Raw genomic sequence first — 18,664 nt, 5'->3', positions numbered from 1 at the left:
TTAAGAAATCCACATAACTCAATAGCAAAAACATAACCTGATTAAAAATTGGGCAAAGACAGTCTTCAAAGAAGACATACAAATGACTGGCAGGTATAGGAAAAAGTGCTTAACATCACCAATATCAGAGAAACACAGATCAAAACTACAGTGTAGTACCATCTCATACCTTTAAGAATAGCTACTATCAAAAAACAAAAGACTAGTGTTAGCAGTGGTGTGGAGAAATTGGAATCCACAGAATATGGGTGGAAATGTTCAGTTGCCATGGAAAACAGTATGGAGGATCCTCAAAACATTAAAAGTAGAAATGCCATATGACCTAGCACTTCCACTCCTGGGCATACATCCACAAGAATTGAAATCAGGATCTCATAGAAAAATTATTCATAGTAGCTAAGATATGGAAACAACCCAAATTTTCTCTGATACATAGATTTTAAAATGTGAAATGAAATAGTATTCAGCCTTAAACCAAGAAAATCCTATCATTTCCATTATCCTGGATGGACCTGAAAGACATCATGCTCAGTGAAAGAAGTCAGTCATGGAAGGACAAATAATGCATGACTCCACTTGTTTGACTGTTTTTATAGAAACAGAAAATAGGATGATGGTTGTCAGGAAATGGGAGGAGGGAGAATGAGGAGGAGATGTTCAGTGGCTATGAAATTATCACAATATATAAATCATAGATATGTATTGACGTTGTAGTACCTATATTAATGTAGTGTTGGACACTTAAAATTTTATTAAGAGGGAAGATCTCATGTTCAGTATTCTTACTACAAAAAGAAAATAAAAAGGCAAAGGTACACAGGGCACTTTTAGAACTGATGGAGATTTCACTACCTTGATTTTGGTGATAGTATCAGAGGTTTTTGTATATCATAAATTTGTATTCATTAAATGTAGGTAGGTTTTATATATATAAAGCTACAAAATAAATAATTGAAAGATGTAGGCATTTACGTATCACTCACACCTCAGTAAAACTATTAAATAAATAAATAGTATATAGTTTTTTAATGTATTAATCATATCTCAATAAAGCTATAAAATAAAGAAGTAAATAAATAAAAGTTAGGTTATCTTTTTTTCACATTTCAGGTTATTTAAAGAAAACCTCCTGGGTATCTGAAAGTGTTGAAATATTATAACATGAATCTTCTAATATGTATCAAAAGGAACATCTTGAAAATTGTTCTAGTGGAGTTATTGTAACAGGTAGTTCTGGTTAATTATATAGTCTTGGTTCAAGTTTTTTAAGGGGTACCATTTTATTAGACTATATGACAATGATGTCAATGGTATTCTTGACATTTTTAGTAATTTCTAATTGCTTTCACATTTCATTTGTAATAAATTTTAAAGTTCCATATCTCTCTTTAATCCCCATTTTATTACAAGGCTAGGGAGATATATAATATGCTTTATTCAGCCAATTAGCACTCAAATTCTTTGCAGAGTTGGCATTTTAATTTAGGTATCCTGATTCCTATTTAAATATTTCCATTATAATGTGTTCATTAGCTTTTGGCAAGGAAAGTATATTATCTAATATATCCCCACTTTTTCTCTTCAAAATGAAAATTATGACTTCATTGCTTACCTTTCTTTTAGTTTTCTTCCACTAGTCAGTAAGCAGAATCAGAGATTGTAGATACTTTTTTCATTTTTAATATATAAACCAAACTTAACAGCCAGGCATAGTGGGGCACACTTGTAATCTCAACAACTCAGGAGGCTGAGACAGGAGAATTGCAAGTTCAAAGCCAGCCTCTGTAATTTAGCGAGACCCTGTCCCTCTCACCCCCCAAAAAAGGGGCTGTGGATGTGGTTCAGTGGTTATGTGCCCCAGGGCTCAATCTTCAGTGCCCAAATAAACAAACAAATCCCATATTTACAGGAGCTACTTATTAGATTTCACTTTGTTTGAAAATGATGTCAGTTAATATTGACAGACTGTGCTTTGAAGAAAATCACTAATAGAACTGTATTCTTAAAATAACCTATGATTACACTTGGACTTATCTTGCTCCCCTGCACCCTTCCTAGTATTTTTGCTGTTTTAAGAAAAGTTTTTGAAGAGCCCTCTCTGGTATGATTCAGGTGCTAGAGATAGGAGGCTTAGTATCTTTTCAGGCTTAATCCAATGTTGATTCTGTGATTTAGGGAGGGTTTTTGTTATGGGTAGTGGTGGTGGTGTTTTTTTTTTTTTTTTTTTTTTTCCTGATCTGAGCTATATTGAGATTCCTGTTTCCAATTCTCCTAAAGTCCTTTTTCCAAGTGACAGGATCCTGAGGGCTCTGCCAAGCCTCAAAAAAAAAAAAAAAAAGCAGAGAGGATGGGGAATGAGTAGAATGAAGAGGGAACATGTTTCTGTACTCCATCCAAGTCTGGGCCACGGCCTGTGACTTAGGCTTGAATAGTAGAGGATAGGAAAGGTAGCAGAATACAACAGTTACTAATAGGGCATTATGTAAAAATGTGGATGTGTAACCGATGTGATTCTACAATCTGTTGGGGTAAAAATGGGAGTTCATAACCCACTTGAATCTAATGTATGAAATATGATATGTCAAGAGCTTTGTAATGTTTTGAACAACCAATTAAAAAAAAAAAGAATAATGCTGCCTTTCCAGAAAACATTATCATCCTCACAGCTTCGCATTCTTAGACTGTCTGGAAGTCACCTTTTCTTATGATTCTTTTTCTGCCATTAAAAAATTATAATGTCTGATTAAATATAGCAAAAGTGTACTGTACTGGGTTTTGACAAATGTATACTCTCCTATAACCACCACCACAATCAAGAAACAAAACAATCTATTGCTCTCCAAAATCTCCTCTTGCCCTTTTTCATTTAGCCCCTCCCACTCCCCTGAGATCCCAGTGAAGGTGTTTTCTGTTTGTAGGGTTTCCACAATGTTATGTAAATGATATGTTTGTAGCTTTTTTTTTTTTTTTAATTTTAAATACCGGAGATTGAACTCAGGCATGTTTGACTACTGAGCCACATCCCCAGTCCTGTTTTTTGTTTTTGTTTAGAGACATGGTCACACTGAATTGCTTAGAGCCTAGCTTTTGCTGAGGCTGGCTTTTGAACTCCTGAGCTGCTCTTTCACATGTATTGCTCTTTTAGCTAGTGTACTGCACACAAGTTTCCTTTTTTTTTCTTTTTAAGTTGTAGATGGGCACAATAACTTTATTTTTATTTATTTATTTTTATGTGGTGCTGAGGATAGAACCCAGGGTTTCAAACGTGCGAGCCAAGCGCTCTACCACTGAGCTACTGCTGCAGCTCTCCATCTATGTTTTTGCATGTATCATTTTTATTGCTGAGTACTGTCCTATTGAATGAAATTCCACTTTATCCTTTCAACATTTGAAAGACATTGGGCTGTTTGCAGTTTTAGCTATTATATGTTAGTTGCTATAGACATTTACTTAGAAAGGTGTGTATATAAGTTTTAATTTTAATGGGATAAATGCTTAGGAGCAAAATTTCAGGGTTGTAGTGTAAATAAGTTTAACTTTTTAAGAAATTCCCAAACTGTTTTCCAAGTGGCAGGGCCATTTTGCACAGCCTCCAGCAATGTATTAGAGTCCCAGCTGCTCCTAGTGTTGACCTTTGAGATTATCCGCAGGGTTTTGTTGTTGTTGTTGTTCAGTTTTTTTAATTTTAACAATTATAATAGGCCTGTAAGGGTATCTCTTTATGATTTTAATTATTTCCCTAATGACTGATGTTGCTGAGTATCATTTCATGTGCTAATTTGCAGTCTGTATATATTCTTTGGTAAAATGATATTTTCCCCATTTCCAAAATTTGGTATATATTTTTTCTTCTTAAGTTTTTAGAGTTCTGTGTGTATTGTAGTTACAAATCCTTTATCAAATATATGATTTGCAAAGATTTTTTTCCCAGTTTGGGGCTTTTCATTAACAGTCTTTTTTGACAAACAAAATTACAGAATTTAGATAAAGTCCCAGTTTGTCAATGGCCCTGTGAGATAGGTACTGTAACTTCCGTTTCACAGAGAAACTAGGAAATTTACCCTGTATTACCCAGCTGTTAAGAGATTTGTCCATGAGTCTCCTGAGTCTTCATTGTTAATATTGTTAATATTGTTAGTAAATAGTAGATAGATGAATGAATTAATATTGTTTTCATATCCCTTCATAATGTGAACCACATTAGTTATGTGCTCTTAAACCAGGTACCTTTTGTGTAACAAAAACCAATTTACTGTCTCCACAGTCTCTGGATGGGACATGGTGCAGCTCAAAATACAGCTGTAGAGTTGCTTCCCAGGACTTTGGTCTAGCTACTGAGCTTAGCGTTCTCATTTTGGACTCTTTTACTTGTTTCTTTAGAAGTCTGTGTGGCTTCTTAGTGCTAGGGCTTTTCTTCTTGAATAATTCCATACTTATAGTCTGTTCTGGTTTCAGCCTTCTCCTGAAGAGCTTCTTCATAAGTTCTTCTTTCCTCAGTGGCTTGCTCATTTGGAAATAGAAAAGGATTTGTTTTGTGTCATCAGTTAGTTGCTGCTGATGTAACACTTACCAGTCTTCTCACTGGAAGACCTTGTACTTTTGAGTAGGTGATAGGGAGGAAAGCTAACTCCTTAGTTAATGTTAAGTTCATAACAGAATAGAGTTGAACTGAAATGTAGCAAAAAAAAAAAAAATCTTGTGTTTTGTTGCTCATACTGCCACTACCTATCTATGATTCAGTTTTCATGATGTCAGTTTTCCCATCTCTAAAATGTGGGGCTTGAGCTAGACTTGTCTTTCTTAGTTCTGCCACTCAGCTTCTTTGAGTGAGTCCCCAGGATATTCTGAGGGAGGTGTGTTAGGTGGTCAGGAGGTCTGAGGTTCTTTTGCAAGAGATTCAAGAATTTGAAGGAAGTTTGTCTACATGTGGAAAACACATAGCATGTATTCTTGTAGTTCTGATGGGGGTCTTTCACCCATATTCATGGGTTTTTAAGAGTAAAGAAAGAAGAACACAGAAGCAAGGAAGAAAATAATGGAAATACTTTTGTCTCAAGATGTCGAAAGAGCAAAAAAAGGACTGTTCCAGAAAGTCTAAGAAACTTCTTCCAAAACACCCAAACAGAAGGAATTGATAGGAAACAAGTATTCAGACTTTTTTTTTTTTCCTTGACTTTTCTGTAGTGCAGCCTTCCACGAACTTGTGTATACACATGGAACCTTAATAGAGTTCTGATCTGAAAGAGAGCATTTGCCCGACTCTTACCAGTTAATAAAGAAAATAATATCCTTGTCAAGGGCTGTGAAACATCACAACAGGGTTTCAAATATTTTTGGCTTTTAAAAATTTTATTCCTGGGCAAACTTCAAAAACTCCTAGGCAGATGGAATGGTTCCTATTCTGGCCAGACTTCTGTAATGAAAGCACTTTTATTTTTAAAGTCTGTGCAAAGATCAACAGTTATTTTAGTATAGAAATGATATTACTAGGCACCCGGGAAGACAACAGGGAGTTATTACTGTTTGTTGAGCACCTGGTATATGACAGCCCCCTTTTCATTTCATGAACTCATCCCCTACTTCACATCAGAATGAAACTGGGGCTCAGAGAGGTGTAATAACTTGCCTGAGGTCATGGAGCTACTATAGTAAGAAGCAGAGGGGACACAAGATGAGGGTTTATAATGGTTCCTCTGGATTTCAGACATTTCTGAAGTCTTGCTTACCTCCTGCCTTACTACTGCTCTTTTCTCTCTCTCTTGGCAGGCAGGGTAAAAGTCAACTGTGAACCCATTCTGTACATATGTTAAAGGAAGTGATTGCTTAGTGCATGGAAAAACCAAAGATGAATTTCGTTTTGGGAGTTTGTAATCTACCCAGGAACCCACTGTTTATCAGCACATGCTTGGTAGATGCCTCCCACAACCAGACATTCTTTTAGGCAATGAGAATAGCGCTACACTAAAAACAAATTAAAATTTTTGCCCTCATAGAGTTTTCCTTCTAAAGGTGGAGACAAAATAAAGATAAATGAGTGAAATACATGCTTGGTTAGTTGGAGATAAATAATAATAAAGAAAAATAAAGGGAGGAAGTGGGTTAAGGAAATTTTTGGGAGTGGGGAGCACCTACTGAGAAAACTAGATTTCATGTAAAGACATAAGGGAATTGAGGTAGTGAACCATGCTGATTCTGGATGGAAGAGTAAGTGAAAAGACCCTGAAGTGGGAATGTTCCTGGAATATTCTAGAAACAAGGAGACTAATGTGGCTGGCGTGGAATGAGTAAAAGGAGATGGGACCATGAGAACCATGAGTTAGACGAGTAGATTAGGGCGGACCTTTTTAGTCATTACAAAATGATTTTTGATAGATAGATGTTGGAGAAGTTTGAACAAGTGATATGATCTGACTTAGTTTTAGCCACTATGTTCAGATTACCCTGAAGGAGGAGGAGAAATGTGGAATAATTATGTTAATTGGCAATAACTTTCATTTATATAGGGATCATACTGCATTTATGGTAACATTAAGCACTTACGTGGCATTGACAGCAGTAACCACTTTTTGTACAATTTCTCCAAAGAGCTTTCATAACTATCATCACATTAAATGTCACAGAATAGCTGGCATCAGTAATACAGATTGTGTGGTCTCAGAAAATAAAATCATACAAAGCTGCTTGGAAAATGTCATAGAAGAAAGGATATTTGATGAGAAGGCAGGATTAAGAGATATGGAAAGAGAAGGATGGGTATTCCATTTCTTAAATACTGGCTGAACAAAAAAAAGCATGGAGCTGGAAAAGCAGGTGTGGGGTAGGGTGGGCAGTAGGCATACCAGTGTGGCTTGCCTGAGACTGGTTTCCAAAAGGTAATTTTGTAAAAGTAGATTGGCACCCAAGTATGAGAGACCACAAATGTCTCCTAACAGGAAGAATGAGCTCCTAAATAGGAAGACATTCTGAGAGTTATTAATAATAAACTGTGGATAATAGGTGGTTGAGGCTTGGCTGTTTGTAGTACAGTTAAGGCCTTGTCAGGATGACCCAAAACAGGAAGGCCCTGTTATACTTGGGACTCCTCCCTGATGTTGTGAGTGGGTGAGTGCCAAGCTGTACAAAGAAGCAGCAGATATCAAAACTTCTATCTTCTTTTTGACCTTTGGTAGTGTTGGCCCCTGATATATCTTAGCATTTGACATTTTTTGTGTGGGGGGGTGGGAACCGGGTATTGAACTCAGGGGCACTTGACCACATCCATACTCCTATTTTGTATTTTATTTAGAGACAGGGTCTCACTGAATTGCTTAGCGCCTCACTGTTGCTGAGGCAGTCTTTGAACTTGCGATCTTTCTGCCTCAGCCTCCCAAGCTGCTGGGATTAAAAGGTGTGCGCCACTGCACCAGGCCTAGCATTTGTCTTTTACCCCTGTTGGATGGCTACTGTATGCCTTTTGAAATGGTTTATTGTCCCATATATAATTTAAGTGTAAAATTTAATGCATTAGTTATGCATTAACTGATTAATTGCATATTATATAGTAAGTAAAATACTAATTCTATTAATAATTATATTAACAATTTGATGTTAGTCCTGCAAGGATGTTTTTTATTTTTATTTATTTATTTTTTGGTACTAGGGATTGACCCCAGAGGCACTTAAACACTGAGTTGCATCTCCAGCCCCTTTTATTTTTTATTTTTGTTCTCGCCAAGTTGCTTAGGGCCTCGCCAAGTTGCTGAGGCTGGCTTTGAATTCTCCTGCCTTCAGTCTCCTGAGCTGCTGGGATTACAGGCATGCTCACTGTACCCGGCCTACAAGAGTGTTATTATAATCTTCATTTCACAGATGAAGGAAGTAAGGCTCTGAGGAGTTAAATAATTTGCAGAATGTTACAGCTTTATAGCAGCAGAGTCCATAGTTAGATGCTTTTTACTCAACTTTTGTGTTTCTTCTGTTTCTGTTCAGTTTTGAAAGCTCTGAATGGTGATAAAAGAGCGCAACAATGCAGCTCTGCTTTGTTTAGCTGATGAGAAGGAAGATAGGAAGGGGCTCCTCACAGTGCTGTATGGACATTGAGATGGGATCCCTGGTCACTGTAGGAACGTGATTTCTAGACACCCAGTTTCATTTATATGGTAGAAATTGTGTTTCTTAGAAATAGCGGGAATCGAACCTTTTGGTTCCTAGATTTTGATGTGGCTTGGCATGTTTTATACGTAGAAGGCACTGCTTAATCTAGGAGGCAGAGCCATCTGCCTAGACACATTAATAAGCATGTTAGTGGTTGAGATGAAGACAAGCTTGGACTTCAGTCTTGTTATCTGGCTGTGGGGTCGGTCCATTGAAGACATTTTTACTATACATTATTTGTATAACAGACATCTTAACTATTGAAAGCTAGTATTTTCATGACTCAGTCTAGAAGAGGTAGGCTGTTTGCATTGCTTTGAAAGATCAGAAGTAGATTAGAATAAATGACGTAGAGTCATCATATTTAATAGATTCAGAGCAGATAAAGCCAACTCGGCACTACACAGTCAGACTCACAGTGTTCTGATTAGACCCCTGTTTATAGGAAATTGTAGCTTTGTCTTTTTTCTTCCAAGCATCTCCCAGTTGTTTCTGCCACAGCAGCTTGGTAGGTCTGTGGTTTGAATATTATGCAGGTGGAAAATGGCTTGGATTTAAAAAAAGATTTGTAGTGATTGTACCTTATTTTTAACATGAATTTTTTAAAAATCTTGTTGATCAGTTCTGAGGTTTTTTTAATTTAATGAATATTTAAGAAGGTCCAACATATAAATTCTACTGATAGTTCTCAACACTGAAGTGAACATTTAAGGAGCCAGTAGAAAATGAATTGGCAATAGTAGAAGATTGTGATTTAGACTTTGGTAGCGATTCAGATACAGGTTCCCACCCCACCTAATATCTAGGTTTTCCCCTATCTTCTTTTGCCTCTTCTTCCATCTCTTTCTCCCCAATGCTACTGGAGAGCAATTTAAAATTCCGTTGCAAAATATTAATTCATTGCTGCTTGACACATAATATACTTATTGATGAGTATTTAGTCCTCTTCAAGTGATTCATGAATTTCTGTTTCTGTAAATGTAAATATTTGGTAATAATCAAGTCAGGAATAAAGATGAAATAAGAAATCTTTTGTTGCGGGCATAGTGGCACACACCTGTAATCCCAGTGCTTTTGGGAGGCAGAGACAGTAGGATCGCAAGTTCAAAGCCAGCTTCAGCAACTTAAGTGAGACCCTGTCTCAAAAAAATTACAGTTGGGAATGTGGCTCAGTGGTTAAGCACCCCTCCGTTAAATTCCTGGTACTAAAAAAAAAAAAAAAATCTATTGTTGTTGCCTCAAGTTGGAATTTGTGAACATTGAATAGACAACTGTTCTTTGTTCTTTGAGCTTCAGAGTTAGGACCAGTAGGTTCTGTGCTTTGATTTTGCTCTAGTTATTTGAATAACTATATGGCACAATGTGACTCTCCTTTTGCATCTTGCCAAGTCTCCTTGATATGGACTGAATGTTTGTGTTCCTCCAAAATTCATGTTTAAGTTGTAACTCTCAAGCTGATGGTATTAGGAGTGAGGCCTTGGGATGTTTGGGTCATGGAGTTGGAGCTCTCTTAAATGAGATTCCTTAAAGACCCACCCCACTTCCTGTATTCAAGGACAAGGTAAGAAGGCACCATCTGACCCAGGAAGATGTTCCTCACCAAATACAGAATTTGCCTTGATGTTGGTTTTTTCTAACCTCTAGAATTATGCTAAGCAAATTTCTTTGTAAGCCATCTAGTTTAGTTTATAGTTGTGCTTCCCTGTATTATACACACACACCTCCCGCCGTGCTGGAGATCAGGGCCTTGCATGTGCCAGACACACTCTACCACTGAGCCACATGCCCCGGCCATTTATTTGTTTAATAAGAGCTTGAATGGACTGTCTTTTTGTTTGTTTGTTTGTTTTTGGTAGTGAGAATTGAACCCAGAGAAGCTTAACCTCTGAGCCACTTCCCCAACACTTTTTAAAATTTTATTTAAAGACAGGATCTCACTGAATTGCTAAGTGCCTGGCTAAGTTTCTGGGGCTAGGGAACTCATGATATTCCTGCCTCTGCCTCCCGAGCCGCTGGGAGCCGCTGGGATGGACTATCTTTTGTTAACAGTACATTTCCTCTCTGGTCTGTGTTAGGGCTGGCAGGGAAGGTGGGAGAAAAAGAGGATGCTATTTCCTGATTGCTTACTGTGTCAGAAGTAGGTTTAGATTCTTTATGGGTTTAATCCTATTTAATCCTCAAACTAGCCTAGATAGATAATAGCATTCTTACTAGATTAATACAGGAATGGAATCTCAGATTAATTTTTCCAGGGTCCCAGAGCTAGTAGGATTTGAACTAAGACCTAACCCTAGAGTCTACGTTTTTTTTTCTCATTATACTGACTGTGCTACTAGAATAGGGTCTGGGAGCATGAATAGGACTGGGCTGGAATAAATTTCAGGACATTCTTTTGTCTTCTTCTGCTCTGTATTTCCCAGTGTTTCTAGTCAGGTGAATTGGGCTCAATATGAACATCAAAGATTGTCTTGAAAGGAAAAAATAACAGAGTATTATTTTTAGGTTATTATGGGAAGGAATGAAGGAATAAAGGAGCAGCCCTTCTTCTTTGTTTGGAGGCAAAGGAGAATTGACTGTCATGTGGATACCAGTATGGCCCTCCAAGAATTTTTACCTTTAGTGGTAAAACTTCAGTAAGCCATCTCCTTGAGTCCCAGCCCAGCTGCTAGGCAAATCATCAACTTGATACACTAGAAAAACAAATGGTTTCCAGAAGAGTTAGATCAAATTTGGAAACAATAAAATGGAAAAAAAAAAAGTTACCATATGAAGGAAAAGAGGAAGCGCTGTGAACACTGGCACTCTCGGGATTGGGCCCACCAGGCCGGTTTTTGACTGATAAAGGACATTCAGTTCAGCAATTACTTACTGTGTCACTTCAAAGTGCCAGGCCCTGTGTAAGAAATTTTGTAGAGCTTAAGGAATAAGGCCTTGAGAAGTTTACAGGATGATGAGGACAATTAAGAACAAGTAAGTGCAATATCAATGGATAGGAGCCATCAAGTAGGCAGCGACTACAGTGGAGAAGGATTGACCTGGGCTTTATTCCGGTCCATCATTAGATGGTTTGTGATGCTGAGCAAGCTTCTTATGACTCTAGGATTCAGTTTCCTCGTCTATATAATAGGTACTTTGCAGGGATATTATACCTTGGAGGAATATTGCAACAGCAGGGAATGAATGTAAAATGCTTGACACATAATAGACTTTAATAATTAGTAACAATTTGATTTATTACTGTGTGCTGTTAGGCTCAGATGAGAAACAGTGAGAAACTGATTGGGAAGGTTGGCTTGGAGAAGACTTTGTGTATGACTGGTTGACGTTTTTCAGAGAATGGATAGTTTTATGTAAGCATGTGCAGTAAAATGCCAGTGCCTCATTTCCTTCCTGTGGGAGCAGGAGACAGGCTCTCTCACTGTGAGTAGCTGGCTTGGGGCTGGGATGTCAAAGCTCAGAGGAAAAGAGAATGATTTTCAAATCAGCAGCATGTTTATGAACCTTGTGGTCAGGCAGAAGATGAGGGCCAAACCCATGGCAGAAAAATCTGAAAGCAGATCCCAGCCCAGACACCCAGCTGGCTGGAGATCTAAGAGAACCCTGGGTAGCAGCCCTCATTGAAGAGCAGGACAGGGCAGGCTGGAAATGCTGATCTTTGGGCTCTTTCTGCTTGCTTTTAGCTTAGTGATCGGTAAAGGAGGTTATAGATCCTGAGTGGATTTGAGGTCCTCACAGAAAATTTATAGAATAATCACTATCCTCAAAGAGTGAACCTGGAGTGGGGGGTATAGCTCAGTGATAGAGCATTTGCCTAGCATATGCAAGGCCCTAGATTAGATAAACCAAAGAGTGAACCCTTCTGATGGACAGACCGGTGTACCAGGAACTGTCACAGGCTGAGGGCTAAGGTGAGAAGTTTGCTACTGTGAACTTGTTTTAGCAGGAAAAAAAGAAAAATCACTCTAATTTCACCATCCAGATGTAACCACTATTCTTGGTGTGTTCCTTCCAAACTTTCTGCTCTGATGCAGATTGTGCATATACTCATGCTCATTGAAATAAAAGAGGATCAGTGTTTTATAGAATTCTTTCTCACTTAAGATGTCATTGCCTGTCTTTATTTTAGGTAATTTTAATGGCATAGTGTTTGATTATATGAATTTATGTAATTTCCCACTGTGGAACACTTATTTTTTATCTTTTTTTTTTTTTGCTGTTATAAATATTCTTTCCTTCATCTTTTTTCCCCTTCCTCCTTGCCTCATGGTGGTTTTCTGTTTTGCAGTATTGCTGGGAGTCTGGTATACTCGTACATCACTTTCACTGAAGAGCAGCTGAGCAAACAGTCAGAGGCCAGTAACAAGCTGGACATGAAGGGGAAAGGAGCAGTGTGACCAGAGGACTGCTCCAACTGCATGTGCCCAAGTTTCTGATCAACTCAGAACTCTGGCAGATGCCACTATGATTACGAGAAAATGCCATTCCTTTTGCACTTGTACAATCCAAGGATTGATTGCTGCCTTTTGAAATTTTATGAGAGAAACTTATAATTGACTCTATTTTAAGTATATTGTTTGAATTAATTTATATCAAACTGGAAAATGTACTGGGCTTTTTAATTTATTTTTCTTTTCTGACAGTGAAACATCAGTGTTTTGAAAGTATTTTATTCCATAGTTTGATATCCAGGGGTCCTTGAGAGCTGCATATATAATGTGCTCCTACTGGAGCCTTATCATTCAAATCATTGCTGTGTCTGGAGTAGTTTGATCTTTCTTTTGCCAGAAATGCAGCCGATCTGAAATTTCTTTGAATTTTATTTCTTATTGATTGCATTGTCTTCATAAATATCATATTTGCCAAAGATAGCAACTTTGGTACTAAAAAAAATACATGGTGTTTTGGAATGTATTGCTTTCCATGTTCACTTTCTTGAGAACTGATGGGATGAGCAGAGTGATTCCTTTAAAATGTTGTTCCCTCTCTGTTATATAGAATGGAATAATGAAGGGATGGAGGAAGTAGGCATTGTACTCTTTACTCATCTATTTGACTCATTCATTCATCCAACTACAATGTACTGAGTGTATTCGTCAGGCATTGTGCTAAGTGCTGGACACCATTTGGGGAAGTAATTGGAAGATCTCCTTCCTGCCTTAGTGACTAAAGGGTAAGATGGAAAATTTAGTTCTTAGATCATTCGGAAGATTTTGGGACTATGAGTAAGTTGTTTCAGCTCTCAGAAACTGCAGATGTGTAAATGGGGTTAAAACACCTGCCCTACCTATCCCACACAGTGTGAGTCCAAATGCTGCAATGTGACATTGAGGTGAAAAGCTGCATTTTGTAAACCAGCTCAGCTCAGGACTGACCCCTTGTCTACAAGGATGGCAGACAGGCAAGGTGATCACCACCTCTTTCCCTATGCCTGCCGCCTCTGAGTTTGGTTTCTCTTTTTACTTCTCAGATCAGTATGATGAGGTCCCACATTTGTGAATGATTGGTTTGAGAGGAAAAGCTGGTTGGGATTTTTGTATTGTCAGGGCTGGACCTTTCTTTGGCAGTGTCAGCGTTCCTTCCTTTTTAAATGGCATGAACGTACCTCTCCTTGGGTCTACCCACCTAGATGCTCTGTCTGCTGCATCCTGGGACAGGACCTGTGAAGGAACATTGCCTGAATTGCCTCGTGGGGAAGTGTTAAACACAGTTCCATGGCTTGGCTCAGAGACATCCATTGACTGGAGTTGAGTGTGTTTGTCAGGCTGGTTGTACAGTCTGTACCAGAAGCTGGTACCTTTGCCCTACTGTACACAATAGTTTCTGTTTGAGTTTGGAAACTACTGGGCTCTGTTGACCTAAAACTATTAATATTTTGGTGTCTCAACAGGAGACTAGGAAAATTTTGATTTTTTTCTTTCTATTTGTAAGATTATATTGAACCCACACCATAGGCTCACTTTTTTCCAGGATCATCTGAACTAAAAAAATTCTAGTGCAAGAATATTGTGTCTTATTTGTCTCTATTTTACTAATTAGACAAACAGGAATCAGAGAAAATAGATGACTTGTTTATAAATCAAACTCCACGTTTTTTCCATTAAACCATGCTCCATTTGATTTAACAGCCTTTCCGTAAGGAAACAGGGATGCCAACTGAGTTAGCTTGAATTCTTTCAAAGAGGCAAGTGCTTGACTGAATTTGATGTCAGAAAGAAGTGGACTTTGCAAATTAGGGAGAGGGACAGGGTACCCTCTATCATGGAGCCTTTATTCAACCTCCAGGCTGATCTCAGTTGATATGTAGTTTAGGCTATGAATGTTGCCTGTAACTGCCTGGTTTTGCTTGGATGCAATAGCTTAGCTAGAGATAATTTGAATAATTCTGTTCCTTCTGTCAGCCACATGAAGGAGGTAACTTTGTTATTAGAAAGCCCTTTGGATATGTCAAGACTAGAACTCCTCCAGGGATTGAACTGCTTCTTGAGGATCAGGTTCCCTTAGAAGTCTGTCTCTCTTCCAGGTTAATTTGAGAAAATCATGTATAAGTAGAGCTCATGGAATGCACTATACCTCAGAGCCCCTGTCTGTGTTGAACCTTCTGACTGACAGGAGCAGGTACAGCATCTTACAGCTTCTGCTCTGTCTGTGTTCTGATCCTGAGAGACCTCCTTCAGCTATTGCCACCATCTCAAGATAAGACAGAGTGACATGGGTAAGTTTGAGATTGAATAGAGTGGCTGGCCACTTTTTGGAGCTTGTGGTTTTCTGGTATAATACAGTGTAGACATTTGCTCAATAATCTGGTGTCTCTCAGAATGTCTGGATTTTGTTCCAAGGTTGATGAGCAAAAATGCTTTGACCTATTAACTCCCTTCTGAAAGGAAAAGAGGCAGTATAGAGTTAAATCCTTAGTTTGCCCACTAAGACAGATGAACTATGTTGAGAATTCTGAAAGGAGCTAATGGCTCCTCTCCTTGAGTTAATGAAGGTGAAGTCCTCTGGCCAATCTGCTTGTAGTAAATGTGACATAGATTAGAATAATCCTGGTTGCCTAGACTGCACATTGCTACCATGTCACTTAATTTTAATTGCTGCATGTGGCTGTCAACTATGAGTTAGTCGTTTGTAACATCCAACTTGCATTTAGATTTAAAAAAACATGCATTGGCAAATTTTCTGTAATCCTATCATATCAGAAATCCTTGGGAGATTTCAGTCTATAAAGCTGAGGTAGGTTCTTCACCCAAATAATGGAATTTCACATTTGATTGGCTTGGAAGAGTACCTAGGGCTTTGGGGCTGCCTTTGCTTTTTTTTAATCATGGGCTTGTTCAGTGGGTGAGTATTTGATTAAAAGCTGTTGTATATCAAGCATTTTGCTAAGCGTGGGGGAATGGATGAATAGGACATGGGTCTCGCTGTCAAGGAGTATACAATTCTTTAGCTAAAGGTGGTGGCCTGGACCCAAATTGAGAGGGGAAACAGATAAAAGGAGTCAATGACTTGTGAACTAGAGCTGCATGCACAGTTACCAGGTCACTGTACTATGGTGCCCTTCCCATAGAGGAAAGCAACTTTTTAATCTGAGAGGTCTTTTGTAACTCAAATCAGTCTTCTAAGTTTGAGATAAGACACAACTTTGAGGATTCTGTGCATAGCCTGGGTTCTTCCTCCTCAGCTGCTAATGTTCTTGCTTCCCCATAATTATGTAGTACAGTTTCCTCCTAACGAAAAAGGCTGTAATTGATTTTTCCCTCCCTGAGGAAAAATATTTATAATAAATGAGATAATAAATATGAAATAACTTAATGCAGTGTCTAGTACCTTTTAGGCATATAGAAAATGTGGCTACTGTCCCTATTTCATGGTGGGATTGTAGGCAAAACAAGGTTCTTAATTTGTGCTCCTTAAATGAAAGAGGCCTAGACAATGTATTTCCTGACCTTGGAATGTTTAGTTACCTATTTCTGTTCACTGTCTTTTCTTTTTTAAATAGCTGCTTGATATAATTGTAACCATTGTGTGATGCAGGTGATTCTGTTAAAAAAAAAAAAAGTTACTTTCGTAGTATGATGGTAAATTTCAAAAAAGGAAAGCTATTTTCTATATCAGAGGAAGATCATTACATTTCATAATGGTAATTCAGTTAAAACTTCCTCAGTTTGTCACTTAACTCTACAGCCAGACCGTCTTCCTTCCCTTCTCAGAATGAATGCCCTTGACTGTGTGCTGCCTCTGCTCCCAGGCATGAGCTGTTGGCATATGTGCGTCCCTGGCGCTCGTACCTCTGTTTTCTAAACCCGTCTTCCAGTTTTTAGTGTCAGGATGCTTTGGTGTTTGTTTTGATGTCATTGTTTGTGTGTTTTGTTTTTTAGCTTTGTTTATAATTAAAAATACTTTTTAAAAAGAAATCTACTGGCTAGATTTATTGTTTCAGAAGACTGTTTTTAGAAATTATTTTGTTCACAAATACTTTCTTTCTCATGCTGATGATCAACTGATTTTTGTCTACAAATGTTAGCCTTTCATAATATTTTTTCAATATAGATTCTATTGACCGATTTATTTAGTGTTTTTAAAAGGTACTGAGGATTGAGTTATGTAAATCAGGTGACATAAACATGAAAATTGTGTACCTAAATATTTTTGTAATGGTGTCAAATAAATACTTTTTCCTGAAAACATGCATTAAGATTTCTTTCTAAATGTGTACAGAGGATAATCAAGAGCCAGAAGTCTACTCATATTTAAGAGGATAGCATCCAGTTAGTTGATTGAGACTAGTAACAGGAAAAATAATTTTCCCCCTACTAATGCTTTGAAAAATTGTACATATTGTTAAATATCCAGTGTCTTTGACATAACTGTGGTGAATTTGAAGAAATGATAACCTGCTTTCAGGATATTTCATTTACATAATCAGGTTTCTTAGCCTCTGAGCAGCTTTATTAATTAATAACTCTCAAATAAAATGTGCTCTGCAAGGAGAATCATTTTAGCACAGGTAGACTCAACAGAGCAGATGTACATTAAGGCCTGTCAGAGGGAGGAGCACATAAAGGCAATAAAAAAAAACTATCTTCACCACTTCAAGTGTGTAGTTCACCAGTGTTAAGTATATGCACATTGTTGTGCAACTAGTCTCCAGAATTTTTTCACTTGCTAAACTGAAACTATATCTGTTAAACAAAAACTTCCCATTTTCTCCTTCCCCCAGACTTGATAACTAACACTATTTCTCTGAACTTGACCACTCTGTACCATATGTAAGTGAACTCATATAATAGTATTTTTGTGACTGGTTTGTTTCCCTTAGTATAGTGTACTTAAGAGTTATCCACATAGCACACGTCAAATTTTCCTTCTCTTTTAAAGCTGAATAATATTTTGTTTACCTGTTGATGGATACTTGGGTTACTTCTTGGCTATTGTGAATAATATTTCTATGAACATGGGTCTTCAAAAATCTTTTCAAGATCCCGCTTTCAGTTCTTTTGGATATGTTCCTAGAACTGGAATTGCTGGATCATGTAGTAATTTTATTTTTACTTTTTTGAGAAACAACCATTTTACATTCTCACCAATTGCATAAGGGTTCTGACTTCTCCACATTTTAACACTTGTTACTTCCTGCTTTTTAGACAGTACTGATCCTTATGGGTGTGAGATGATAATCTCATTATGATTTTGATTGTATTTCCTAGAGGATTAGTGATGTTGAACATCTTTTGATATGTTTGTTGGGTATTTATATATCTTCTTTGAAGAGATGTCTATTCAAAGCCTTTTCCTATTTTTTGATCAGACTGATTCTTTGTTGAGTAATAAATCTATAAATATTCTACATTTAAACCCATAATCAGATATATTATTTGCAAACGCTTCCCATTCCATAAGTTGCCTTTTCACTGTTGATTATATCCTTTGATGCACAGATTTTGATGTAGTCCATTTTATCTACTTTTACTTGTTTGTGCTTTTGGTAGCATAACCAAGAAATCATTGCTAAACCCTGTGTCATGAAGCTTTTCATGTTTTGTTCTAAGATTTTTGTAACTTTAGGTCTTATGTTTAGGTCTTGGACACATTTTAAGTTTTGTATGTGGTGTCAAGTAGGGGCCCTACTTTACGCTTTTGCATGTGGATATACTCACTTTTGTTGAAGAGATTGTTCTAAAGGCATGCATTTCAATCAACTTTTAAAAATCTCTAGTTTGACTTTTGTTTCTAATTTGTTAAAGATACATTTTTTTTTTCCATTTAGCCTTTGCTGGTTTCTTGTAAAGCAATTATGGAGGAACACTAGACAAAGCAATGCTGAGAATAGCAGAACAGAGCTGGTAATGTTATGTACCCACCAGAGGTGGGCAGTTGCCAAGTACCCATAGTTTGGGAAGGCGTGAGTGGGAAGTTTATCCATTTGTCCATCCATCCATCAAGTCACAACCACATTTTATAGATAAAGTTCAGGGAGGTACAGTTGTCTTTGTGGTTGTGAAACTCAAACCTCATCAGTCTGACTTCACTGACT

General features: G+C 37.6%; 1 protein-coding gene across 1 annotated transcript in view; it reads left to right on the top strand.

Moving 5' to 3' along the window:
• Slc35d1 (solute carrier family 35 member D1) overlaps positions 1 to 16,782 on the top strand; it is a 46,686-nt gene extending 29,904 nt beyond the window's left edge. Inside the window, exon 12 of the mRNA XM_026409725.2 lies at positions 12,419 to 16,782. Coding sequence (XP_026265510.2) covers positions 12,419 to 12,527 — 109 coding nt within the window. The 3' untranslated portion in view covers positions 12,528 to 16,782. The remainder of the gene's footprint in view (positions 1 to 12,418) is intronic.
• The last annotated feature ends 1,882 nt before the right edge of the window (positions 16,783 to 18,664 follow it).

This window comes from Urocitellus parryii, chromosome 11 (assembly GCF_045843805.1).
Source record: "Urocitellus parryii isolate mUroPar1 chromosome 11, mUroPar1.hap1, whole genome shotgun sequence".
Lineage (NCBI taxonomy): Eukaryota > Metazoa > Chordata > Mammalia > Rodentia > Sciuridae > Urocitellus > Urocitellus parryii.
Note: the sequence above shows the minus strand (reverse complement) of the source record. Positions and strands in the feature narration are given on the sequence as shown.